Genomic DNA, 27,222 nt, shown 5'->3' with positions numbered 1-27,222 from the left:
CTAGTGGGAAGGATCATTTTGGGATCAGTCAGGGCGGAGTCTGGCACACCGAGGGACTCCACCAGCCGCCCCTCTCGCACTCGCCAACTAGTCAGTCACTCACTCGCCCACCTTGGGGGAAGACGTCCACCTCTGAGGTAAGAGTGTCAGTAATGTCTGTCTTGACTCTGGAGTTTTAGTTTCTTAGTGTAGTCTGTGCCAGGAAGCCAGGTATAGTTGAGGATGTGTTGGGTGTTCGATTCCCCCGTCTTTAATTAATTCAGTGTTAATATACTAAATTTGCAAAGTGTTCAGAAGTGCAGAACTAGAGTTAAATTGCTAAAAATGGAAATAATTTCGGTGCATTAAAATCTAAGTGTAGAATAACAATCATGAGTTTTGTTCATTCCTTTCATTGATATTCCATCAATAGAGAGAGATAGAATAAAGTAATGGGCGCTGGCCCTCAAAATTACCATCCGACAAAGAGACGAGACGTGAGTTGTGAGGTGAGGCGAGTGGAGGAGAGGTGTGGCCCTCGAGGCAGTACTTCCCCTGCCCCTCTACAGGCTACATGCAGGGGTGGCCACTCAGGAATTTATTCAGAAAGAATCAGTAAAGGGTGCTTCCTGCTGCACTGTTCAGTAGGTGTGAAAATTTGTTGTAGAATGACAGGATGGTGCCAGCATTAGTATTAAGGATTAGAGTATTTAACATCAAGAGTCACTCTCTCTACTCCTATCTTCTCTTCCATCCTTCTCTTCTTCCGACCTTCCCTCTTCCCGTTCGCTCCCTGTTTTCTATCTTCGCCCACCTCACTCTACCTCAGTTCCCCCCTGTTGCTGTTTAAGATTCGCTACTTGGAACAAAAAGTTCCAAGTAGCACGGGCTATGGTGAACCCGTTGTGGACGTACCTGGCACAGGAGGCAGTCTCCGTGGTGTATTTAGGCAGTCTCCGTGGTGTAGTGGTAAGACACTCGCCTGGCGTTCCGCGAGCGCTATGTCATGGGTTCGTATCCTGGCCGGGGAGGATTTACTGGGCGCAATTCCTTAACTGTAGCCTCTGTTTAACGCAACAGTAAAATGTGTACTTGGATGAAAAAACGATTCTTCGCGGCAGGGGATCGTATTCCAGGGACCATAGGATTAAGGACTTGCCCGAAACGCTACGCGTACTAGTGGCTGTACAAGAATGTAACAACTCTTGTATATATCTCAAAAAAAAAAAAAAAAAGGAGCGGGGCTGTAACTTTTTGCAGTTCCCCCTTCCGTGTCCCCGTTTTCTACCCATTCCCTCTCCTCACCCAATACTCCTCTTCACTTCCTTCTTACTTATTTCTTCCTCACTCTGCCTTTCTTCCCACCATTAGGAGTGGTAGAGAGGGCAGAACATAACTGGTGGTAGAGGGTGGTAGGCTCACCAGACCACACACTAGAAGGTGAAGGGACGACGACGTTTCGGTCCGTCCTGGACCATTCTCAAGTCGATGGTAGGTTGTTTCGTTCATTCATGTGCTCAATAAACGCTCTTTGGAAAGACAATACCAATATTAGATATAGATAAGTAAGCTGGGGGCACGAACAATCTTTCTCGCGATTTAAAAAGTCTACAATAAAAGTATGCGAGCATATGAGTCATTCTATAGTTAGATGAAGAGAGAATGAAGGGGGTATTAAATGGGGTATTAATAGGGTCTTTTGCAGTGTTATATATTTAACATGATTGAAGGGTATAAGTGGATAAATGGTTAAGAAAAGGGGTATTAATTAGGATATTTTATTATACGTTAGATAAGACATGAGTAACTACCAGTGTGTGTACATTGTGCTAATTCCTTACTTCTTTTGTATAGGCCTTCTGTAGTATATTACATTTCATTGCATTCGTTAATGATTGGCCCCAACATGGGTGGAAATATATAGGGGATGCTGTATGGCGTCTCAAAAAAAAAGGCCTCCTACAGTTTCATGCTTATATTTAATTAACAATCCTTTAACCAGAAATAATCTGTGAACATAGGATTAAATATTAAATTTGTGAAAATGGGATTAAATACCTAACCACAGAAAATGGAGTTAAATATGTAATTACAGAAAACGGACTTATTGAGGAAGTTGAGGACTAGCTGACTAATGATTATCACAGACGGACAGGGCTAGCTGTACCTGTGTGTATTACCAAGGTGAGCAAGTTTACGGATGACGAGAGACGGCCATTTAATCTCCTTGGGAAATTCTAGTGTGCCAGAAGTTTACAGTTTAATCACTTTGGAGAAAAAATAGTAAGAGAGGGAAGGGAGCTGTTTAATCCCCCATGGAAAAAGTTAGCGTGCCAATTCGGTACAGTCACAGAAACCGACCCAAAATATATATGCGCCAATTCGGTACATTCACAGAGGATGACTGAACAAAAACATATATGTGCTCCAATTCGAAGCCGTCATGGATTCATGAAAAAAAAGCCTCAATTCGGTGCAGTCGGAAAAATGAAAATTGCACCGTATTAATTGGGACCATTTCCACTACTACTAACCCCCTTCTTGACATCCGTTACCTGGACACCACTAACCACTCTAGGCACCAGTTAACTGGACACCACTAACCACTCTGGACACCCGTTACCTGGTGTGACGGTATCCCATCCTACATCTTTCCTATTCCGGCATAGAGTCATATCTGAACAAATGAACAAATCCACAATGGCCGTGGCGAAGGTTTGTTCATTTGATGCATCACGCTTTTGTGATTTCTGTGTAATAGCGTCATATATCTCTTCAACCTGCACCTTCTCTGATGCTCAGGGAACATTTCGATATATATAAAGGTATTTAAAATTATTATATGTGAGGTGAATTTGCCTATTTAGTTTTGGTATGCAGGTGGCTTACGTCCTTTAGTATCACAAAATGGCGCCGGGGTGAAGATGTTCCCGCCAAAGTAGCCTGACGCCAGCGGCCTGGTGATTGGCCAGTTAAGGTCAAGTGACCGGATTGACTAATAGCGCTGTGCCCTTGGGCGGTGTGACGTCACAGTGCGGAAGGATCCGTCGTGCCGTCGTCGTCGTGCCGGTCCGTCGTCCGATGCCCTGCGGCGCTCAGAGAGTCACGGCCCATCATTGAGCGCGGACACGCTCAAGTGAGCTCCCAGTTTGAAGGCTAGGAAGCTCCAGCCAGTGAATCCAAGCAGCCGTATTGATACCACAGACGTCGAGGAAGATTAGTTGACTCCTGGGGAGTACATGGAAGCCGGGCTCAGTTGGTGTTAGAGCGCCAAGAGCGCTTTGCTGATAGTCTGTGGCGGAGGTGAACGTTGGCGGTGGGTCGTGTGGACGGCCAGCGGGCCGCCTTCACACACACCAAGCGAGCTGCTGTGACCGGGTCAAGTCCACTGGAAAATCAAGAAGGGAACACCGAACCTGACTGCAATAAGTTTGTCTACAGTTCCAGTGTGAGAGGAGGAAGACGACGTGCGCAGGGACCTGCCATCAGTGCCAAGGAGGACGAGGACCTGCCATCAGTGCCAAGGAGGACGAGGACCTGCCATCAGTGCCAAGGAGGACGAGGACCTGCCATCAGTGCCAAGGAGGACGAGGACCTGCCATCAGTGCCAAGGAGGACGAGGACCTGCCATCAGTGCCAAGGAGGACGAGGACCTGCCATCAGTGCCAAGGAGGACGAGGACCTGCCATCAGTGCCAAGGAGGACGAGGACCTGCCATCAGTGCCAAGGAGGACGAGGACCTGCCATCAGTGCCAAGGAGGACGAGGACCTGCCTTCAGGGAGTGAGCACGGAGAGGACGCGCCTCTACAAGTCACATAAAGACCTTGTGTGTGCCGGACCTTGATCAACAGAGCACCGACCACCAGGACAGGGAACCTCAGCAACCATCGCCAGAGGAAATGTCGACTTTGTAGCAGAGAGAATTAAGGTAGATAAATTCCCTCCCATTTCCCCTTGGTCTAGGTGAGCTGGAGTATCATTCATGTCGTGATCATTGTCTTTACTATCACTTCCAGTGTGGTAGGATTAGGCTATGTACCAGGTTATACATATATACATGAGCTAATTTATGTGTGTGGGTATAGTGACATTATGTGGCAACTAGAGGAAGTGACTGGTTTCAAGAGGAGTGAAGCATTTAAATCGTCCAGGTGACTGTGTTGCCAGAGGCGGAGTGAGGAGTGCTGCCGCCGTCTACATCTATTATTTACCTTGCGGATTCACTGTAGTTTCCTCCAGTAAACTTATCATTACTTTTACCATTGTGTTTGAGTGAGCCTTCCATCTCTAGGGCGAGTTGAGTCAATTATTTAATATTGCCCTGCATTATATCTGGCACTGAGTCCCTGGCTTATAATGATTAACAAGACCACTGAGAGGTGTTGCTGGGACGCGAATACAGGTACCCAGCTGGCGACCTTGACTGAGGGATGAAGTGGCAGGAATTCACCTCTGTTTTCCCAGTGTTGCGGCGGCCAAATTTCAGCCGGGAGCGACAGAGGTAAGGCTGGATTTCCCCACTCGCCATGGGTGTACGGCCGTGACCGGAGTAGTGTCGCAGCCTGTGGTAGACTGGGGGGGGGGGGTTCCGGATTACTAAGAATAATTCATAATGGGAAAAAAAACCGTCCTCAGATCAAGTCCATTCCATCCAGCTGTCGACCCCGAAGACACATTCATCAATTTAACACGCTGTTCATTCAAAATTGGAATTTTCTCAAACATCAATTAATAGTGATATATATTAGCATACTGTGCATATTTAGGCATTGGTTAGGTTAGGTTAGATGTTAAGGTTCGGTATTTGTATTTGTAGTACATGAAAGAAGCATTTCGAAGCCCTATCCCGAAACGCTATGCGTACTAGTGGCTTTAGGTATTGTATGTACTCCCTCTATCTTTAAATCAAACAGAATGTTTGTACTGTAACGCTGCAACTATGTATATACTGTTGCTAAATAAATTATTATTATTATTATTATTATTATTATTATTATTATTATTATTATTATTATTATTATTATTATTATTATTATTATTATTATCATTTACAGCGTTGTGGTTCGAACAAAAGTCGTCAGTGAAGCACTTATTAGGGAGGTATTCGAAGGTCATCAGTTGTGAGTCGTGTGTAAACCGTTTTTCATTCATAAACAGTGGGGGGGGTTTGGCGGGTGGATGGAATAGACTTTGGCTCTTGTTTCTGATGACAGGCTGCACAACCCGTCCTCATACACAAAGGGATTAACGAGCATTTGGCCTTCATTGATAAGAACGAGCTGCTAACTCGGGCTCCTGGCCTCCGACTCCCGAACACTGTTCTCGCAGCCATATGATACATCTGTGTACTCACCTAGTTGTGCTTGCGGGGGTTGAGCTTTGACTCTTTGGTCCCGCCTCTCAACTGTCAATCAACTGGTGTACAGGTTCCTGAGCCTACTGGGCTCTATCATATCTACACTTGAAACTGTGTATGGAGTCAGCCTCCACCACATCACTGCCTAATGCATTCCATCCGTTAACTACTCTGACACTGAAAAATTATTTCTATTGTTTCTGTGGCTCATCTGGGTACTCAATTTCCACATGTGTCCTTCTGTCCGGGTTCCACCCGTGCTAAATAGTTTGTTTTTGTCCACCCTGTTAATTCCCCTGAGAATTTTGTAGGTGGTGATCATGTCTCTCTTTACTCTTCTGTCTTCCAGCGACGTGAGGTTTAGCTCTCGCAGCCTTTCCTCGTAGTTCAAACCGCTCTGTTCTGGGACTAGTTTGGTGACATACCTCTGACTCTTCTCTAACTTTGTTTTGTGGTTAACTAGGTATGAACTCCAGGCTGGAGCTGCATACTTCAGGATTGGTCTGACATACGTGGCATACAAGATTCCGAATGATTCCTTACACAAGTGTGTGAGTGTGTTTGTTTGAGAGTAAAAATGTGTGTGGGAGTGAGTGTCCCTGTGTGTGTGTATGTGTGAATTGGTGAATGACAGTGTGCGGGTGAGTTGTGTGAAACAAGGGGGGGGGGGAGGGAAGGGTGTTATGTGTCTGGGGATGGGGGGGGGGTGGGGGGGTGAGGATGGTGTGCATGTTTGGGAGGGTGGCCGGTGAAGGGGGCTCAGTGTGGTGTCACCGGTGAAGGAGAGACGGTCGGGGGTGTCTCCCGGAAGACAGTCTAGCGTGCAGGCAGGTGGCGGCTGACCGCGTAACATATCTGTGCGCTGCGCATGTCAACGTCGTCCAGTAGGTTGCTGGGGTGAGCTGAGACCAGCGCTCAGCACAGGACCCTCTTCACAGGAACCTCTTCACAGGAACCTCTTCACTGGAACCTCTTCACAGGAACCTCTTCACAGGAGCCTCTTCACAGGAACCTCTTCACAGGAACCTCTTCACAAGAGCCTCTTCACAGGAACCTCTTCACAGGAGCCTCTTCACAGGAGCCTCTTCACAGGAGCCTCTTCACAGGAACCTCTTCACAGGAACCTCTTCACAGGAGCCTCTTCACAGGAACCTCTTCACAGGAACCTCTTCACAGGAGCCTCTTCACAGGAACCTCTTCACAGGAACCTCTTCACAAGAGCCTCTTCACAGGAACCTCTTCACAGGAGCCTCTTCACAGGAACCTCTTCACAGGAACCTCTTCACAGGAGCCTCTTCACAGGAGCCTCTTCACAGGAACCTCTTCACAGGAACCTCTTCACAGGAACCTCTTCACAGGAACCTCTTCACAGGAACCTCTTCACAGGAGCCTCTTCACAGGAACCTCTTCACAGGAACGTCTTCACAAGAGCCTCTTCACAGGAGCCTCTTCACAGGAACGTCTTCACAGGAACCTCTTCACAGGAGCCTCTTCACAGGAACCTCTTCACAGGAACCTCTTCACAGGAACCTCTTCACAGGAGCCTCTTCACTGGAACCTCTTCACAGGAACCTCTTCACAGGAACGTCTTCACAAGAGCCTCTTCACAGGAACCTCTTCACAGGAACGTCTTCACAGGAACCTCTTCACAGGAACCTCTTCACAAGAGCCTCTTCACAGGAACCTCTTCACAGGAACCTCTTCACAGGAACCTCTTCACAAGAGCCTCTTCACAGGAGCCTCTTCACAGGAACCTCTTCACAGGAACCTCTTCACAGGAACCTCTTCACAGGAGCCTCTTCACAGGAACCTCTTCACAGGAACCTCTTCACAGGAGCCTCTTCACAGGAGCCTCTTTACAGGAACCTCTTCACAGGAACCTCTTCACAGGAGCCTCTTCACAGGAGCCTCTTCACAGGAACCTCTTCACAGGAACCTCTTCACAAGAGCCTCTTCACAGGAGCCTCTTCACAGGAACCTCTTCACAGGAACCTCTTCACAGGAGCCTCTTCACAGGAGCCTCTTTACAGGAACCTCTTTACAGGAGCCTCTTTACAGGAACCTCTTTACAGGAGCCTCTTCACAGGAGCCTCTTCACAGGAACCTCTTCACAGGAACCTCTTTACAGGAACCTCTTCACAGGACCCTCTTCACAGGAACCTCTTCACAGGAACGTCTTCACAGGAACCTCTTCACAGGAACCTCTTCACAGGAACCACTTCACAGGAACCTCTTCACAGGACCCTCTTCATAGGACCCTCTTCACCTGGACCTGCCACAGTAGTCCACGTCCTCGTCGCTACGGTAAACTTAAAATGAAACAATGAATAATTTCACTAATGTGATGAGCACCGACAGTAGTGTGAACGACTAATAACACTAACGACCTGATGTTAGAGATGTTAACAACTCTTATATAATTACGGATTATGAAGGTAATGTTTATGTTGTGTTTTAGCGAGTGGTGGTCAAAACTGTACCTTATGGAGCCGGTCGGCCGAGCGGACAGCACGCTAGATTTGTGAATCTGTGGTCCTGGGTTCGATCCCAGGCGCCGGCGAGAAAAAGTGGGCAGAGTTTCTTTCACCCTATGCCCCTGTTACCTAGCAGTAAAACAGGTACCTGGGTGTTAGTCAGCTCTCACGGGCTGCTTCCTGGGGGTGGAGGCCTGGTCGAGGACCGGGCCGCGGGGACACTAAAAAGCCCCGAAATCATCTCACGATAACCTCTCAAGATATGCTGGGCCAGTAGAAACAAACGTTTAAGAACTTTGTCATAAAATATTCAAATTGGCGTGTGTGAATTGGTTAAGGGATCTTGCCACCGAGGGCAATATTTAATGCTAGATAAATATGAATTTATGATGGGGAGGCTGTGTGTATGGTGATGGGGAGGCTGTGTGTATGGTGATGGGGAGGGGCAGGGAGTGTGTATGGTGATGGGGCAGAGTGTGTATATTGCGTTGGTAATGAGGAAGGGTGAGTATAGTGTTGTGGTGGTGGGGGGGTGTTGGTGGTGGGTGTGTGTGTATAGTGTTGTGGTGGGTGTGTGTGTATGGTGTTGTGGTGGGTGTGTGTGTATGGTGTTGTGGTGGGTGTGTGTATATAGTGTTGTGGTGGGTGTGTGTGTATGGTGTTGTGGTGGGTGTGTGTATATAGTGTTGTGGTGGGTGTGTGTGTATGGTGTTGTGGTGGGTGTGTGTGTATGGTGTTGGTGGTGGGTGTGTGTGTATAGTGTTGTGGTGGGTGTGTGTGTATAGTGTTGTGGTGGGTGTGTGTGTGTATGGTGTTGTGGTGGGTGTGTGTGTATAGTGTTGTGGTGGGTGTGTGTGTATGGTGTTGTGGTGGGTGTGTGTATAGTGTTGTGGTGGGTGTGTGTGTATAGTGTTGTGGTGGGTGTGTGTGTATGGTGTTGTGGTGGGTGTGTGTGTATGGTGTTGTGGTGGGTGTGTGTGTATAGTGTTGTGGTGGGTGTGTGTGTATGGTGTTGTGGTGGGTGTGTGTGTATAGTGTTGTGGTGGGTGTGTGTATATAGTGTTGTGGTGGGTGTGTGTGTATAGTGTTGTGGTGGGTGTGTGTGTATGGTGTTGTGGTGGGTGTGTGTATAGTGTTGTGGTGGGTGTGTGTGTATGGTGTTGTGGTGGGTGTGTATGTATGGTGTTGTGGTGGGTGTGTGTGTATGGTGTTGTGGTGGGTGTGTGTATAGTGTTGTGGTGGGTGTGTGTGTATGGTGTTGTGGTGGGTGTGTGTGTATAGTGTTGTGGTGGGTGTGTGTGTATAGTGTTGTGGTGGGTGTGTGTGTATAGTGTTGTGGTGGGTGTGTGTGTATGGTGTTGGTGGTGGGTGTGTGTATATCATGGTGGTGGTGGGTGTGTGTGTATGGTGTTGTGGTGGGTGTGTGTATATAGTGTTGTGGTGGGTGTGTGTGTATGGTGTTGTGGTGGGTGTGTGTATATAGTGTTGTAATGGGTGTGTGTGTATGGTGTTGGTGGTGGGTGTGTGTGTATAGTGTTGTGGTGGGTGTGTGTATATAGTGTTGTGGTGGGTGTGTGTGTATGGTGTTGTGGTGGGTGGGTGTGTATGGTGTTGTGGTGGGTGTGTGTGTATGGTGTTGTGGTGGGTGTGTGTGTATGGTGTTGTGGTGGGTGTGTGTATATAGTGTTGTGGTGGGTGTGTGTGTGTATGGTGTTGGTGGTGGGTGTGTATGGTGTTGGTGGTGGGTGTGTATGGTGTTGTGGTGGTGGGTGTGTATGGTGTTGTGGTGGGTGTGTGTGTATAGTGTTGTGGTGATGGGGGAAGGGTTCCACTTGTCGACCACTCTTACAAGCTATGAGAATTTCCTTACATTTTTTCAACTGATTTGCGCTTCCAGTTTCTTCCTATTTTCTCTTCTTCTACTTTCTTTCAGTTTAATAAGGCTGCCCTTGTCTATCTTGTCTGTTCCTTACAGTATCTTGTATGCTGCGATTATGTCCTCTGTTCCTTTTTCCTCAAAAGGTTATGAGGTCTAGTTCCTGGAACCTATCATTATATAATAGACCTCTTAGCTCTGACAATAATCTTGTTGCAACAATATGTATTTTTGAAACATGGTGTTATGCTTCACAAGGTGCGGATTCCAGTCCGGTCCTGAATATTCCAATATTCGTCTGACAAAGGCTATATAGTTTGCCTTGAAAGAGTCCTGGTTTAGGTTCATAAAAAATGTTCCAGTGTTTGTCAGCTTCCCATATGCTGCTGATGTTACAATGTCATTGTGTGCCTTCTGAGTGTTGAAACTATATCCTCTCCCTTTTCTCTCTCCGACTCCTGTAGTTGCCTTTCCCTAATGGTGTAGACACATCTTGGTCTCCCTTTCCTATCTTCATTACCTTACACGTTTTGGGGTTGAGCTTCAGCAACCATTTGTTTGCCCACTCTTGGATTTTGTCAACATCATCCTGTAAGTTTCTGCCATCGTCGTTGGTATTTATTTTCTTATTAGCTTTGAGTTGTCTACAAACATTGACATGTACAATCTCGCTCCCTCGAATGGGTCATTCACTTAAAGTAAGAACGGTACAGGCCCGTGGACCGGCCCTTGGTGAACTCCACCTGTAAGAATTCTCCATGTGGAACCCTCTTCTCTGACTGCAGCCCGCGCTGCTAAGGTTTCCCAGCGTCAAGAAAACGGTCAATTTCAAGTGTCCTCTCCTAACCTACCAGAGAACCCAAAACAGAACACGAGACAGTACGTCACTTTCGTGAGCCGCTTCCATTTTCTAGTACGACAATTTTTTGTCTCATGTAACGCATACGAGCGAAAAACGACGTTATTTGTAGGAAGACGGGTTGATAGATGAGTTGGTGCTTAGCTCTTGCTGCAGTGTCGTTCTCTAATTGTCGTCCAGCGCCTCTCCTGACTGCTGTACTCACTTCAGGCTCCCTATAATGTCTCTTGCGACTTCAGTTCCTATATAGTCCTCTGTACTCCCCCCCCCCCATGCTTATCTGCTCCTCTCCAATCCAGCCCTACATCGCCTGTTGACCCCAGCGACGTTGCTAGTCTCGTCCGGCGCCCTCCTGAGTGGCCTGAACTTGCACCTACACATTTATGAGCAATAGTGTTCATCCTTTCGGTTTATGAGGGTGGAGGAGGCGGCGGGGTGGGTAGGGACGCCCTCACATAACCTTCTGACACACTTCTCCTTCCCTCTACCCTCCGCCCACCCCTCCGCCCACCCCTCTTCTCCAGTACCATCCAGCATATAAAAAGGGACATTATTATGCTTCACCTCACCTGTGCAACTGTACATGTCTACCCTTAACGTTATATCTGGGTTACTGACCGACCATTTCGCTACTTCAAGGTTACTAACCGTCCACCATGTTAGCTTGGGGACCATTCAAGGTTATATATATATATATATATATATATATATATATATATATATATATATATATATATATATATATATATATATATATATATATATATATATATATATATATCCTCCTTTCCTTTATATCCTCTTCTCCGAGGCTATGGGTCCCCACATTGGCACCAGAGGTGGTACCCTCACAAACTTTTATATATATATATATTATTAAATATGACCGAAAAAGTAAGATTAATAATTCTAACACGAATTTTCTCTATCTTTCTTATGTTTCTTTTCACTGTTGATGGTAATTCAAAGATCAATTCTCCAAAATTCTTTTTTCTTTCTAGTCTGACGCGACACTTGAGCGCGTTTCGTAAAACTTATTACATTTTCAAAGACTTTAGTTTACAAACACACAACTATAACTGAACAGAGCTTAAACATCTTCGATTTTATACCTGCATTTGGGTGAGGTGATATGTTACAACAGTTTTGGATGAGGTGAAAACAAACTTTCAACACAAGACAGAACACGAAACAATGGGTATAATATTTTGTAAGTTAAAGGGAAGAGTGGAAGTAACTGCAAAGGGCCTATTGGCCCATATTTCTTGATGCTTCTATATTGGTGCGGAGTCTTGAACTGGGTAGAATATAGTTGTGCATTAATTGGCTGTTGATTGCTGGTGTCGACTTCTTAATGTGTAGTGCCTCGCAGATATCTAGCCGCCTGATATCGCTGTATCTATCGATGATTTCCGTGTTTTTTGTTAAGACTTCTCTGGTGATGGTCTGGCTGTGGGAAGAGATTATATGTTCCTTAATGGAGCCCTGTTGCTTATGCATCGTTAATCGCCTGGAAAGAGATGTTGTTGTCTTGCCTATATACTGAATTCTTTGAGGCTTACAGTCCCCAAGTGGGCATTTGAAGGCATAGACGACATTGGTCTCTTTAAAAGCGTTCTGCTTTGTGTCTGGAGAGTTTCTCATGAGTAGGTTGGCCGTTTTCTTGGTTTTATAGTAGATCGTCAATTGTATCTTCTGATTTTTGTCTGTAGGGATAACGTTTCTATTAACAATATCTTTCAGGACCCTTTCCTCCGTTTTATGAGCTGTGGAAAAGAAGTTCCTGTAAAAGAGTCTAATAAGGGGTACAGGTGTTGTGTTAGTTGTCTCTTCAGAGGTTGCATGGCGTTTCACCTTCCTTCTTATGATGTCTTCAACGAAACCATTGGAGAAGCCGTTGTTGACTAGGACCTGCCTTACCCTACTGAGTTCTTCATCGACTTGCTTCCATCCTGAGCTGTGGGTGAGAGCACGGTCGACATAAGCGTTAACAACACTCCTCTTGTACCTGTCTGGACAGTCACTGTTGGCATTGAGGCACATTCCTATGTTTGTTTCCTTAGTGTAGACTGCAGTGTGGAAACCTCCGCTCCTTTCCATGACTGTTACATCTAGAAAGGGCAGCTTCCCATCCTTCTCCATCTCGTAAGTGAAACGCAACACAGAATTCCGCTCAATAATAATAATAATAATAATAATAATAATTTTTATTTAGGTAAGGTACATACATAAAGAGATTTTACAAAGTTTGTTGGGTTAATAGATAGAGCTAGTACATACAATGCCTAAAGCCACTATTACGCAAAGCGTTTCGGGCAGGTCAAATGCCTCCTTCAGCTCAAGTGTCGCGTCAGACTAGAAATAAAAATGAATTTTGGAGAATTGATTTTTCAATTAAAAGAAACATAAGAAATATTGTGAAAATTCGCGTTAGAATTATTAATCTTACTTTTTCGGTCATATTTAACAATATATATATATATATATATATATATATATATATATATATATATATATATATATATATATATATATATATATATATATATATATATATATATATATATATATATATATATATATATATATATATATATATATATATATATATATATATATATATATATATATATATATATATATATATATCAGAGACCGGGAGGACAATAAATGTTGGTGTTATGTTGCAGCCATGATGGTGTCGGGCGGTGTACGGGTGGTGGTGGCGGCGGCGGTGCTCCAGGCCGCCGCATCTCAGGTGGCCTTTATTGGCTCATGTCCCGCACAGAACGTCGTCCAGAACTTTGACGTCACCAGTGTAGGTACCCCAGGTGTTGTGTTCCACCCACTGTGCTCCCCACCCACCGTGCTCCCCACCCACCGTGCTCCCCACCCACTGTGTTCCCCACCCACCGTGCTCCCCACCCACTGTGCTCCCCACCCACTATGCTTCCCACCCACTGTGCTCCCCACCCACTGTGTTCCCCACCCACCGTGCTCCCCACCCACTGTGCTCCCCACCCACTGTGCTCCCCACCCACTGTGCTCCCCACCCACCGTGCTCCCCACCCACTATGCTTCCTACCCATTGTGCTCCCCACCCACTGTGCTCCCCACCCACCGTGCTCCCCACCCACTGTGTTCCCCACCCACCGTGCTCCCTACCCACTGTGCTCCCCACCCACTATGCTTCCCACCCACTGTGCTCCCCACCCACTGTGTTCCCCACCCACCGTGCTCCCCACCCACTGTGCTCCCCACCCACTGTGCTCCCCACCCACCGTGCTCCCCACCCATTATGCTTCCTACCCATTGTGCTCCCCACCCACTGTGCTCCCCACCCACCGTGCTCCCCACCCACTGTGTTCCCCACCCACTGTGCTCCCCACCCACTATGCTTCCCACCCACCGTGCTCCCCACCCACTGTGCTCCCCACCCACTGTGTTCCCCACCCACCGTGCTCCCCACCCACTATGCTTCCCACCCACCGTGCTCCCCACCCACTGTGTTCCCCACCCACTGTGCTCCCCACCCACTATGCTTCCCACCCACCGTGCTCCCCACCCACTATGCTTTCTACCCATTGTGCTCCCCACCCACTGTGCTCCCCACCCACTGTGCTCCCCAACCATTGTGCTCCCCACCCACTGTGCTTCCCACCCATTGTGCTTCCCACCCATTGTGCTTCCCACCCACTGTCCTCCCCACCCACTGTCCTCCCCACCCACTGTGCTCCCCACCCACTGTGCTTCCCACCCATTGTGCTTCCCACCCACTGTCCTCCCCACCCACTGTGCTCCCCACCCATCGTGTTCCCCACGCACTGTGCTCCCCCACGCATTGTGCTTCCCACCCACTGTGCTCCCCACCCACTGTGCTTCCCACCCACTATGCTTCCCACCCACTGTGCTCCCCACCCACCGTGTTCCCCACCCACTGTGCTCCCCACCCATTGTGCTTCCCACCCACTGTGCTTCCCACCCACTGTGCTCCGCACCCACTGTGCTCCCCACCCACCGTGCTCCCCACCCACCGTGCTCCCCACCCACTGTGCTCCCCACCCATCGACACCCTCCTACTTTGCCTCTCGGCCATTGATACTCGTCCATTCTCCACGGTACTAGCGGCTCGGAGCTAACGGTTCAGTAACGACTCAATATATATGCAACTTGACACCATTAGGTAATTTGAACTATCATACATCAGGAGCCAGATTCACGAAAGCACTTACGCAAACGCTTACGAACCTGTACATCTTTCCTCAATCTTTAGCGGCTTTGTTTACAATTATTACACAGTTAATGAGCTCCGAAGCACCAGGCGGCTGTTTATAACAATGACAACAGTTGATTGGCAAGTTTTCATGCTTGTAAACTGTTTAATAAATGTAACCAAAGCCGTCAAAGATTGAGGAAAGATGTACACGTTCGTAAGTGCTTGCGTAACTGCTTCGTGAATCTGGCCCCTGGTGTATAGACTTACCATGTTCACTGCATGCCACACAGTACAAGGCAGCGAGCACTTCTCTGGAGTACCTGAGCAAGTTCAGTCTGATAAACAGCCTTTCTCTCCCTTGTTTACAGTACCTTGGCAAGTGGTATGAGCTCGAGAAGTACTTCGCCATTTTCGAGCTTGGTGGCCGTTGCATCACTGCAACTTACTCTGATAAAGGCAACAACAAGATCCGGGTGCTCAACGAACAGATAAGTGTGTTAGTGTTATATTAGTGTCTAACTATGAACAGTTTTAATCCCATTTTACATATATGAGTGGACACAACATGGCCTGTCATATGGACACTCCCACACTGTTGACACTATGTCATAGTGAATCAAGTGAAACACGCTTGATTTATTCCCTTCACTGACACACTATTGACACAAACTATTCCTATACGCTACTGACACTCGCAATATTGACACACTTGCAGCTCATTTTGGAATTATTGGAGTGATAAGGAACAACTAAGAGAAAAATAAAATGGGAAAGTAAAGAGTGGGAAAGGCAGGGACAGGAGGAAAACAATTCCCTTTCCCTCAGGAAAGGGAACACCCAGAGCTATAAGCCAAGCCAAATGAAATACTGTAAGGTCATTGGAGGAACTAAGGAATGCCTATGCCAAAGTAGAATTTAAAGAAAGTAGGGATGCAAAAATGCATAGAGATGTGGAGGAAGGGATAATGCGAAAGAAAGAAGAAGTAAGACCATGTAAGTTCTAAAAATTCAGATCAGAGATGCAATGATGGAATTATAACATTAGTGTAAGCAAGGTCTATTTTAGTATGAAAAAAGTAGGCAAGTGAAGGTAATCTTTAGGAACGTAGTCATATTATCACTGTTAGGCTATGTCCTTTATTAAGTAGGTATGGTTTTTACCTAATCCCCAATCCTTCCATAATCTATGCTACTTAATATTTTATGATTATATTGCTGGACATTCACGTTTGTCAGTCTATGTTATATATACATTTGTTAAATTTTCAAAAGGATTTTTGTTAAACATGGGAGTTAATGCATTTTCAGAGGATTTTGTTAAAGATTGTTATTTTGTCCATTTTATAGGAATATTTGTTAAAGATAGTTATTTAAGCACTTTGTGCATTTTTACTTAAAGTTCATCAAGTCTTATAATAAATTGTATAATCTCTCAAACATTTTATTAGTATTGGATGAACAGATTTTATTTAATACTCATTACCCATTCTGTAAACAATATGTCCTTCTAATGTTTAATTTTTAGGATTTACATTGAATTATCCTCCACAGTGGCAGGGTGTATGTGGTTGGAGACTGGGTGGGTGTATGTGGTTGGAGACTGGGTGGGTGTATGTGGTTGGAGACTGGGTGGGTGTATGTGGTTGGAGACTGGGTGGGTGTATGTGGTTGGAGACTGGGTGGGTGTATGTGGTTGGAGACTGGGTGGGTGTATGTGGTTGGAGACTGGGTGGGTGTATGTGGTTGGAGACTGGGTGGGTGTATGTGGTTGGAGACTGGGTGGGTGTATGTGGTTGGAGACTGGGTGGGTGTATGTGGTTGGAGACTGGGTGGGTGTATGTGGTTGGAGACTGGGTGGGTGTATGTGGTTGGAGACTGGGTGGGTGTATGTGGTTGGAGACTGGGTGGGTGTATGTGGTTGGAGACTGGGTGGGTGTATGTGGTTGGAGACTGGGTGGGTGTATGTGGTTGGAGACTGGGTGGGTGTATGTGGTTGGAGACTGGGTGGGTGTATGTGGTTGGAGACTGGGTGGGTGTATGTGGTTGGAGACTGGCAGGGTGTATGTGGGAGAGATGGGAGAGGATGTGTTTGGGGAAAATGGTTAGGTTGCTTGTGAAGGGAGATAGGATGGGTTGGATGTGTGTGTGAGGAGGGAAGATGAGGTGGGTTATGTGTAGGGAAAGAAAGGGAGTGTATGAGGGGGAGACAAGGAGGGTGTGAGACAGTATGATTTTGTTATCCTGTCAATTACTTATGTGTAACAATGGCGTGTTTCAGGTTTGGCAACATTCCCAACAATATTGTGGGCACGGCGCAGTTTGTGAACCTCCAGAGCGGTGAGGCCAAGCTGTCTGTGTCTTTCGACAACTTCTTGTGTGAGTAACATATTCCCACTCTCACTGTGTGACCTTGTCACCCAGCCCTCCATCACTGTGTGACCTTGTCACCCAGCCCTCCATCACTGTGTGACCTTGTCACCCAGCCCTCCATCACTGTGTGACCTTGTCACCCAGCCCTCCATCACTGTGTGACCTTGTCACCCAGCCCTCCATCACTGTGTGACCTTGTCACCCAGCCCTCCATCACTGTATGACCTTGTCACCCAGCCCTCCATCACTGTGTGACCTTGTCACCCAGCCCTCCATCACTGTGTGACCTTGTCACCCAGCCCTCTATCACTGCTTGAGGTTCTCACTGTCACTGTCACCCAGCACTCCTCGGATTTTTACTTTTAATTCATATTTATTTTTAGTCTTTTTTATGCCATTAATTCCAGGTCTTCATATCGTGAAAATTTCGATATATTTTCCCTCCACACGCATCTTAATTAAATTTAGCATTTTTATACACATAAAAATCCACAACCAAATTAATGCTCAAATTAATGTGTTCTTTTATTATATTTTCAACACGTGTAATCAAAGAAATTATAGATTTTGACACAATGTAAAGGTTATCATGCGATACAAAAAATGTAAGTATCTTATTTGGCAACGTTTGTCGTCTTTGGTTAATTTTGACTGTTGACTGACTTCGACTTGACTGACTGTCACTGCAAGTGTGACGTCGACCCAAGTCACACTTGCAGTGTTCCTTTGGAGCACTGGAACTCCCAGTAGCACTCCTAGCTCCTGCTGACCCGTGAAGTGCTACGTAAGGTGCATTCAGCTAACGCATTCATTCAACATTATCATCAACAATTAAGGCAATTGTGAGAAATTATAACCTGTACTGATATATCCCTGCCATATTATTTTGTATTCTTGTACTATTATATACCTGTACTATTATATACCTGTACTATTATATACCTATACTATTATATACCTGTACTATTATATACCTGTACTATTATATACCTGTACTATTATACAAGTACAGTATATAATAGTACAGGTATACCTGTACTATTATACAGATATATAATAGTACAGGTATACCTGTACTATTATATACCTGTACTATTATATACCTGTACTATTATACAAGTACAGTATATAATAGTACAGGTATACCTGTACTATTATACAGATATATAATAGTACAGGTATACCTGTACTATTATATACCCCCCAACCAGAGCGCAACTCCATAGTCTCCTGAGGCTGATGGATGCCTACTACTACTATTATGTACCTGTACTATTATATACCTGTACCACTATGTACCTGAAGTACTACATATGTATACTGTTGTAAACATGTACTGTGATACACAGGGGCCGGCATGGGTCCTGTAGGAGGTGCGGGCAATTACTGGGTGTTGGAGACCGACTACCAGAACTACTCCGTCGTGTGGTCCTGTCAAGATTTGGTCGCAGTGAATAAACGTGAGTGTACATTCACCTCACCATACATGTGCATGAAACGCAGCGCGTATGTCAGTGTGTATATATACGCTCCTGTGCCAGGTAAGTCCACTACGGGCTCACCATAGTCCGTGCTACCTGGACTTTTTGGTTCCCAGTAGCTGAATCTATAACAACAACAACGTCAGTGCTTATATCAGTCTCTAGCTATACAAAAGTTGACCTCATGGACAAAGGTAAGATTTAAAGTCATTGAAAAGCAGAAAATTGTGTTGCTTTTCTTGGGTTTAACAGATTTGAAAACCCAACGCCTGCCATCCAGGGGTTGAATAAGCCCTACATACCCTATATATGGGCCTATACAGAATGCTGAAATTGGTTAATTATGACGCATTCGTGCTTGGGAGTACCAAGTGCATGGGTTCGAATCCTCCTCCGGCTCTTACTGATTTTCTCATTGATACATCACTTTAATGTGATTTAATTATGAATTTGAAGAGAAACGTTGGAGGTTGAACTGCTGTGATTTTATTGTGCATATATATACATATATATATGGAAATAATAACCCACTATTTTGAAGCCACAAGGAAATGTAGACTAAATATTTCGAGCCCAAATCAGGATCCTCTTCAGTGAGAAGAAAGAATGAAACACCTTATGGGTGTTCCACAGGGCAGCATACTTGTTCCTCTCCTCTTTCTCATTGACATCAGTGACCTTCCTAATTCTTCTCAACAACTCAAACCAATTCTGTTTGGTGATGACACAACCTTGATTTTCTCCAGTCCTAGTTCTCTTATTCTGAATGACACAGTGAATACTGAACTAAATAAAGTACATATTTGGCTAACTGCTAACAAACTCACCCTTAACATTGATAAAACCTTCTATATTTTGTTTGGTAATAAATGCACTGATCAAATTATCATTAGAATTAACAATATTTAAATTAGTGTCTGTTACGGCCCTATTGGGTCGCAACTGGGTTCTTCTCTGATGTTATTAGAGTTTGGGTATCCGGCCCCAAGTTAGTAGTGGCTTTCAAGGGGGTGTGTTCTGTAACGCAAGTTAAATTAAAGGGAAAGGGATACCAATGCACTGCTTTGCATATATATTGCTACCACCACCATAAATATATCACAGTCACACGCGGGGTTGCTATAACTACACTTATTATATACAAATTAGTCTTCCTCTGAAGACACAGGATGCTCCACGGTGCTCAAGATGAGTAGCCCTGGTTCTCTTCTTCGTGGCCCACGATGAATCTTCTGATCCTCTCGGCGAATCTACCCTGGCCACAGGCCAGCCAAATCACAGTCCCACTGGGTGCACCGTCGTGGAGGCCTTCAACCACAAATCTAGCCTGTAGCTGGCAGGTTCCGATCAGCTCTGCTGTGTAGGCCACTCCACGACCGATACTAGGGTTGCGAGCCCTAGGCAGGAGCCTCGTGTGATTCCGCAGATCACTCTCCTCTCTCCGCACCACAGTGGCTAGTCTCTTCCATCAGCCAGCCCCCAGATAAGACAATTCCTGGTACTGCCACGTCACAGGCAGGCTAACACACTCAACAGTGTTCGTCCGGGGTAGACTCATAGCTTCTGCAGCAAACACGTGGAGAGACTTTGGCTGCCTTGGGTAGACTGATCCATTGTCCAATACAGCAGTCCCAGGTCGACTCTGTAATCAGACACGTCATTAGTACTAGGGACACTCTAGGGCACCTCACTTACAGGCTTAGACACAAACGTCCACCTATCCACTCCATAGATGGCGTTGCTGTCTAAGCGCCACCTCACCAGAGGTCAGCAGCGGCTACATTACGAGCTGATTAAGACGGGAAACCAGCCCCTGTGGCCGGTATATTCCGTCCTCGCTAGATGGCGCTGTCCCTTTGGAGGGGGTTTCGGGAGCAGACTCACAGATGGCGATGTCGTCACTGCTCCGTGCTCGGACGCTGGACTCGGGTCCGTAACAGTATCAAAGCAGATGATAAATTCCTTGGTGTTCTCATTGACATGAAGTTGAATTTTCAGTGCCATATTCAAAATATAGCTAAACAAATTCTAAAACAGTTGGCATTCTTTCTAAAATTAGATATTATGTACCTTGCCCTACTCTGGTAACGCTTTATTACTCTCTCGCATATGGCATCTGTGCTTGAGGTTCTACTATCCAAAATTATCTGGGGGTGTGGGTGTCTCTACCCTCCCTGCTGTTCCTGGTGGTGTGGACGTGGCACTTTTGCGATGGGCGGCCATCTTCCCCCTGTCGTGAGAGTCCATTCCATAGAATTGGAGTTTACTGGCCGTGCGGGTTACCAGCTCATGTATTTGGTCTTGAGTGATGTTAAAAATGGGAGTCTGTACTATGGGGGATCTAGTACAAATGTATGTAAGGACAGTAGTTAGCATTAAGAATTATCAAATATGGGAGATCTAAAAGGCCCGGCCCCCAAGTAAAATATTCACAGTGAATATTAATTGGCTACACAATGTCAGTCTAGAGGTTGATCATAGATCTCCTACACAGGAAGAATGGATACTCCTTTGCTAACTTACTTATTTATTAACCCCTTAACAACCCCCATATACATTCACACCAATAACAATAATAATAATAATTACTTTACCACACTATCTTACGTTAAAAGCCTTGGTCCACATAAGCAGGATACAAGGTTTACACTGAGAACAAGCTAGGGTAAAGTACTACTAGTGAAGCACTTGAAGCTTGGGCAGCTTAGGGGGTAGTGAGCCCACGTGGTACCTTAACACAACACAACACTAATGGGTACCCAAAACTGGCAAATACTACCCCAAGGTCTCCCCCAATCTTACAAACCCAGAGTAGGCACACTTAAAAAACACAGGACTTAACTTAATGGTACAGGAACTTAAGGTAAGGGAAATAAGTAAGAGGAAGGGTAGAGGAGTGCAGAGCAGCTCAGAAAAGTCTTGATCCCCACGAACGCCAGTCACAGAAGAGACAGCATCTCCACTCTCCTCCCTCAGTTCACTCGCTGCCAGCAGACTACTCAACTAATCGTACAGCATTCCTATCCCAAGTTTACTCAGGTTTACTTTACAAATGATTAGAAAGTATTAGTAAACATAGTTGGTGCCTATTTTATTATTTAATAATCAACCCCAAGCTCAGTCTTTAACTGCTCTTTGAGAAACAAGAATAGTCTTACGTCTGGCAGGGAAGATACAAACAAATGCATCTCGCCATGCATCCCTCTACTAAAAGGCAGTTTATTTAGCTCAATTTTGACCTCTGGTTTCCACTGAGGAACCCAGGGTCGTAACAAGCGACATGCTCAAGGTCCCGGTCATGGATGTGTACGGTGTCGAGCTGGTCACTGCTCACCATGTGATTATCAAGTTTGTGGGTGAGGCAGTGTACCGTGACTTTCTCCAACGGTACGAGGGGCGTACTTTGCAGCTGCAGGACGGCAACGGGTCTGTGGCCATTTCGGACCGAAGTGGTGCTGTGACATATGTGAGTGCCCATGGCGCCCCCATGGAGTTTTCTGAGATCCTCCTCCGGCGTTTCTTCCAGAGGTATGGCCCCGTTGTCAGTGTGCGGATGATCTCGCTGTCTTCTGGGAAATATTCGAGTGTGAAGACCAACGTTCATACCCTCGGGATGCGACTGAGGTCGGACGTTCCATCCTCTGTCTGGCTTTTAGGGTACTACATGCAGGTGTTTTATGCCCGACAACCACACCGGAAACAAGTACTTGTTTCCGGTGTGGCATGTTGGGGCATCAGGCTGCCGGGTGCACTGCTGATCCGGTTGCTCCAGTAAATTTGTTCCGTGAAGAGGATTTCCCGCCGCTCCCTCTGGAGGAGGACTCCGGGGGTGAGGAGGTGAATGTCCCGTTAGCTGATGAGGCTCCCCGAGCATCGCCCGTCGTTCCCCCAGTTGTCGCAGACCCTCCTCCGGATGTTGCGGTGCCGTCGGATGATTCCCCTGCTCCTGTCATTGGCCCTGTTGCTCCCATGCGCCTTCCTGGTGTTCCCTGTGAGGCGTCGCTGACTTCTCACTCGTCTTCGTGTGGCCTGGTTCCCCCTGTAGTAGAGGCTGCTGCCGTTCTGCGTCGGGCACCTGTTCGTTCGGCTGGTGGTGCCCATGTTTCTGGGTCTGCTTCCGGCTCTGACGATCTCCGGCCGATGCCCAAACGTTCCAGGCGTTCGTCGCCTGCCTGGGCCGAGGTTGGGGAATTCAGTGACTGTGGGTCTTCGGGTGTCGATGGTGTGGACAAGGATGCGTCGTTGGCTCTGCGGTTAGTGGAAGTGGAGGTACATGTGCCTGCTGGTGATGGTGACCGTGTCACGGGTGTGCCTTCTGTTCCCTCTCCACCAGGAGCCTCTCTGCGGTGGGGTGTGGTGGCTTCTGCTGCCATGGATGGTGGGGATACTGGTGATGGGCGTGGCCTGGTGGTGACCTTAAGGAAGGATGCGCGCCGATCGGGTTCCCGGCGGTCGTCCAGTAGTGGATCCGTGGACGTTGGTGACCCTGTAGTGGTACCCTCTGTCCGGGTCCCTCCTATGGGGGTGTGCATTGGAGGTCTGGAGGACGTGTTGCCGGCGTCCGTGATGCCGCTGGGTCACTGGTCACGGATTGCAGAGTTAATGCTCTTCAAGGACCCCGAGGGACTTTCATGATGGGGCGAGTCCCATGGTGTGGGTGCGTGTGACGATCACTCGCGTCAGGAGTGATATCGTCTGGGTCCCGTGTTTACAGGTGTTTGTTGCCCAGGTGCCAGATGAAATGGCGTCCACGGTGGATGGTTCAGGCCCATGGCGGTGGTTGCTTTGGGAAGCGTTTAATGTACGGTTCCCTCGGGACATGTTTCCGGGCAAGTATGTTCACTGATTTCCTATTTCTGTGCTTACTTTTGTACTGTATGCCCTTCTGGCTTTTGATTGCCCTCTTGTAGTTTGTGCCCGTGCCTCTCCCCTTGTTTGGGGCGAGGCAGGTGGTTGGTGGTTTGGTGTGAGTGTTTTTATTCATGTGTTTGTTGTTGTGTTATTATTTTGCACTGTGTTCTATTTATGCTTCACGTGTTGTGCTTGTTTGTTGTCTGCTGTGCTTTTTTGTTGTATTTCATGCTGTTCATGCTGATGTACTTTGTTTGTCGGTCCTTCAGGCCGGTGATTTTGTTTTTGTTCTATAATATTATGATGTTTTATACTGTTACTCTGTTTTATTGTTTTGCTTGCTTTGTTTGCCTGTTTCTATTTGTTTTTTTGTTTTGTTTCTTGATGTGTGTTTTCCATGTATACCTTGTTGCCTTCACATGTTTTGTGTCTTGATGTGTGTTTTCCATGTATACCTTGTTGCCTTCTCATGTTTTGTGTCTTGATGTGTGTTTTCCATGTATACCTTGTTGCCTTCTCATGTTTTGTGTCTTGATGTGTGTTTTCCATGTATACCTTGTTGCCTTCTCATGTTTTGTGTCTTGATGTGTGTTTTCCATGTATACCTTGTTGCCTTCTCATGTTTTGTGTCTTGATGTGTGTTTTCCATGTATACCTTGTTGCCTTCTCATGTTTTGTGTCTTGATGTGTGTTTTCCATGTATACCTTGTTGCCTTCTCATGTTTTGTGTCTTGATGTGTGTTTTCCATGTATACCTTGTTGCCTTCTCATGTTTTGTAAATTGTTGTACTGGGCCGTCGGTCCTTCTGGCCGGCGGTTTCTTGTTTTGTTTTGTTATATTTCGCTTGTTTTATTGTATTTATTGTATTTCCCTTGCATGCTTGCATGTAAAAAAAAAAAAGTAATGGTACACCTTCAAATCGAAGGTTATCATGCATCACTAAGAATGTAGTAGTTATCATACATCACTAAGAATGTAGTAGTTATCATACATCACTAAGAATGTAGTGGTTATCATACATCACTAAGAATGTAGTAGTTATCATGCATCACTAAGAATGTAATGGTTTTCATGAATCACTAAAAATTTAATGGTTATCATGCATCACTAAGAATGTAGTAGTTATCATGCATCACTAAGAATGTAGTGGTTATCATGCATCACTAAGAATGTAGTAGTTATCATGCATCACTAAGAATGTAGTGGCTATCATGCATCACTAAGAATGTAGTGGTTATCATGCATCACTAAGAATGTAGTGGTTATCATGCATCACTAAGAATGTAGTGGTTATCATGCATCACTAAGAATGTAGTGGTTATCATGCATCACTAAGAATGTAGTGGTTATCATGCATCACTAAGAATGTAGTGGTTATCATGCATCACTAAGAATGTAGTGGTTATCATGCATCACTAAGAATGTAGTGGTTATCATGCATCACTAAGAATGTAGTGGTTATCATGCATCACTAAGAATGTAGTGGTTATCATGCATCACTAAGAATGTAGTGGTTATCATGAATCACTAAGAATGTAGTGGCTATCATGCATCACTAAGAATGTAGTGGTTATCATGCATCACTAAGAATGTAGTGGTTATCATGCATCACTAAGATTGTAGTGGTTATCATGCATCACTAAGAATGTAGTAGTTATCATGCATTGCTAAAACTTTAATGGTTACCATGCATCACTAAGAATGTAGTTGTTATCATGCATCACTAAGAATGTAGTGGTTATCATGCATCACTAAGATTGTAGTGGTTACCATGCATCACTAAGAATGTAGTGGTTATCATGCATCACTAAGAATGTAGTGGTTACCATGCATCACTAAGAATGTAGTGGTTATCATGCATCACTAAGAATGTAGTGGTTATCATGCATCACTAACAATGTAGTGGTTATCATGCATCACTAAGAATGTAGTGGCTATCATGCATCACTAAGAATGTAGTGGTTATCATGCATCACTAAGAATGTAGTGGCTATCATGCATCACTAAGAATGTAGTGGTTATCATGCATCACTAAGAATGTAGTGGTTATCATGCATCACTAAGAATGTAGTGGTTATCATGCATCACTAAGAATGTAGTGGTTATCATGCATCACTAAGAATGTAGTGGCTATCATGCATCACTAAGAATGTAGTGGTTATCATGCATCACTAAGAATGTAGTGGTTATCATGCATCACTAAGAATGTAGTGGTTATCATGCATTACTAAGATTGTAGTGGTTATCATGCATCACTAAGAATGTAGTGGTTATCATGCATTGCTAAAACTTTAATGGTTACCATGCATCACTGAGAATGTAGTGGTTATCATGCATCACTAAGAATGTAGTGGTTATCATGCATCACTAAGAATGTAGTGGTTACCATGCATCACTAAGAATGTAGTGGTTATCATGCATCACTAAGAATGTAGTGGCTATCATGCATCACTAAGAATGTAGTGGTTATCATGCATCACTAAGAATGTAGTGGTTATCATGCATCACTAAGAATGTAGTGGTTATCATGCATCACTAAGATTGTAGTGGTTATCATGCATCACTAAGAATGTAGTAGTTATCATGCATTGCTAAAACTTTAATGGTTACCATGCATCACTAAGAATGTAGTTGTTATCATGCATCACTAAGAATGTAGTGGTTATCATGCATCACTAAGATTGTAGTGGTTACCATGCATCACTAAGAATGTAGTGGCTATCATGCATCACTAAGAATGTAGTGGTTATCATGCATCACTAAGAATGTAGTGGCTATCATGCATCACTAAGAATGTAGTGGCTATCATGCATCACTAAGAATGTAGTGGTTACCATGCATCACTAAGAATGTAGTGGCTATCATGCATCACTAAGAATGTAGTGGCTATCATGCATCACTAAGAATGTAGTGGCTATCATGCATCACTAAGAATGTAGTGGTTATCATGCATCACTAAGAATGTAGTGGCTATCATGCATTGCTAAAACTTTAATGGTTACCATGCATCACTAAGAATGTTTTGGTTTCAGAGATCCTGTGGATACTGTGGAGGACGCCCAAGCCAGACCCCCAGCTGCTGTATTATGTGAAGAACCTCATCCGGGCGCGCGGCCTCTCTCTCTCCAAGCTGGAGCCAACTGATCAGACCAACTGCCCCTAAAGTGTCACAACATAATAAACTGCAGGAAGCCAATAGACCATGCGAAACGTCATTTATTTATTTCCAACTCAAGTCACTTATACGTCAAACTGTCCTCGAATCAAGTTCATTACATCCAGCGGTCGACCCCACAGACGCATTCATACATTTTAACATGCGGTTCATTGAAAATGGGAATTTTCTCAAATATAAGTTAATATTATAATATATTATAATATTGTGCATTATCAGGGGGGGGGGGAGTTATACAATGAAACTTGGTTATGTGAACCAACCTGATGCTGGCTTACCGTCAAACAGACACACTCCCCCAACCACTCCCTGATAGAACCAACAGCCGACCTCGGCAGCCACACTCCCGCTACCGTCGGTCGACCAGCAAGGGACACTGGAGTGCATGAAATTATTTGGGAGATCACCCAGGTAAGCGTCTGGTTCTGGGAGAGGGGTTCAGAGTCACCATTATTCAGGGGTGCGGCTCACACTGCCTAGTTGTCATGAGTACACACCCGCTCTAGAGCCACTATAGAGCGGCACTCGGATAGTAATCTTGGGCATAGCATTTTATAATTTTGTGTTCCTCACGTGTGCCCCA

The 27,222-nt window shown here is 45.5% G+C and overlaps 1 protein-coding gene across 3 annotated transcripts; it reads left to right on the top strand.

The window, feature by feature from the left end:
- On the top strand, positions 1-26,660 carry LOC123764126 (apolipoprotein D). 3 transcript variants are annotated; one of them, XM_069329860.1, is made up of 6 exons: positions 1-137; positions 13,236-13,363; positions 15,130-15,257; positions 17,040-17,137; positions 18,481-18,591; positions 26,497-26,660. In XM_069329860.1, the coding sequence occupies exons 2-6, from the start codon at positions 13,238-13,240 to the stop codon at positions 26,625-26,627; spliced, it is 594 nt and encodes a 197-aa protein (XP_069185961.1). In that variant the 5' UTR covers positions 1-137; positions 13,236-13,237; the 3' UTR covers positions 26,628-26,660. The 3 variants fall into 3 exon arrangements, with proteins under 3 accessions (XP_069185961.1, XP_069185962.1, XP_045607637.2); XM_069329861.1 differs by lacking the exon at positions 1-137 and adding an exon at positions 3,111-3,908; XM_045751681.2 differs by lacking the exon at positions 1-137 and adding an exon at positions 7,246-7,640.
- The last annotated feature ends 562 nt before the right edge of the window (positions 26,661-27,222 follow it).

The sequence above is a fragment of the Procambarus clarkii genome, chromosome 23 (genome assembly GCF_040958095.1).
Source record: "Procambarus clarkii isolate CNS0578487 chromosome 23, FALCON_Pclarkii_2.0, whole genome shotgun sequence".
NCBI classification, from domain to species: Eukaryota; Metazoa; Arthropoda; class Malacostraca; order Decapoda; family Cambaridae; genus Procambarus; species Procambarus clarkii.
This window is presented reverse-complemented; position numbering and strand designations above follow the sequence as displayed.

Excerpts from the sequence above, each read along its gene's own strand:
- LOC123764126 (XM_069329860.1), top strand. The coding sequence starts at position 13,238 with ATGATGGTGTCGGGCGGTGTACGGGTGGTGGTGGCGGCGGCGGTGCTC. Across the intron at positions 17,138-18,480 it reads GTCTTTCGACAACTTCTTGT|GGGCCGGCATGGGTCCTGTA; the intron begins GTGAGTAACATA and ends TGTGATACACAG. Across the intron at positions 18,592-26,496 it reads TTTGGTCGCAGTGAATAAAC|AGATCCTGTGGATACTGTGG; the intron begins GTGAGTGTACAT and ends TTTTGGTTTCAG.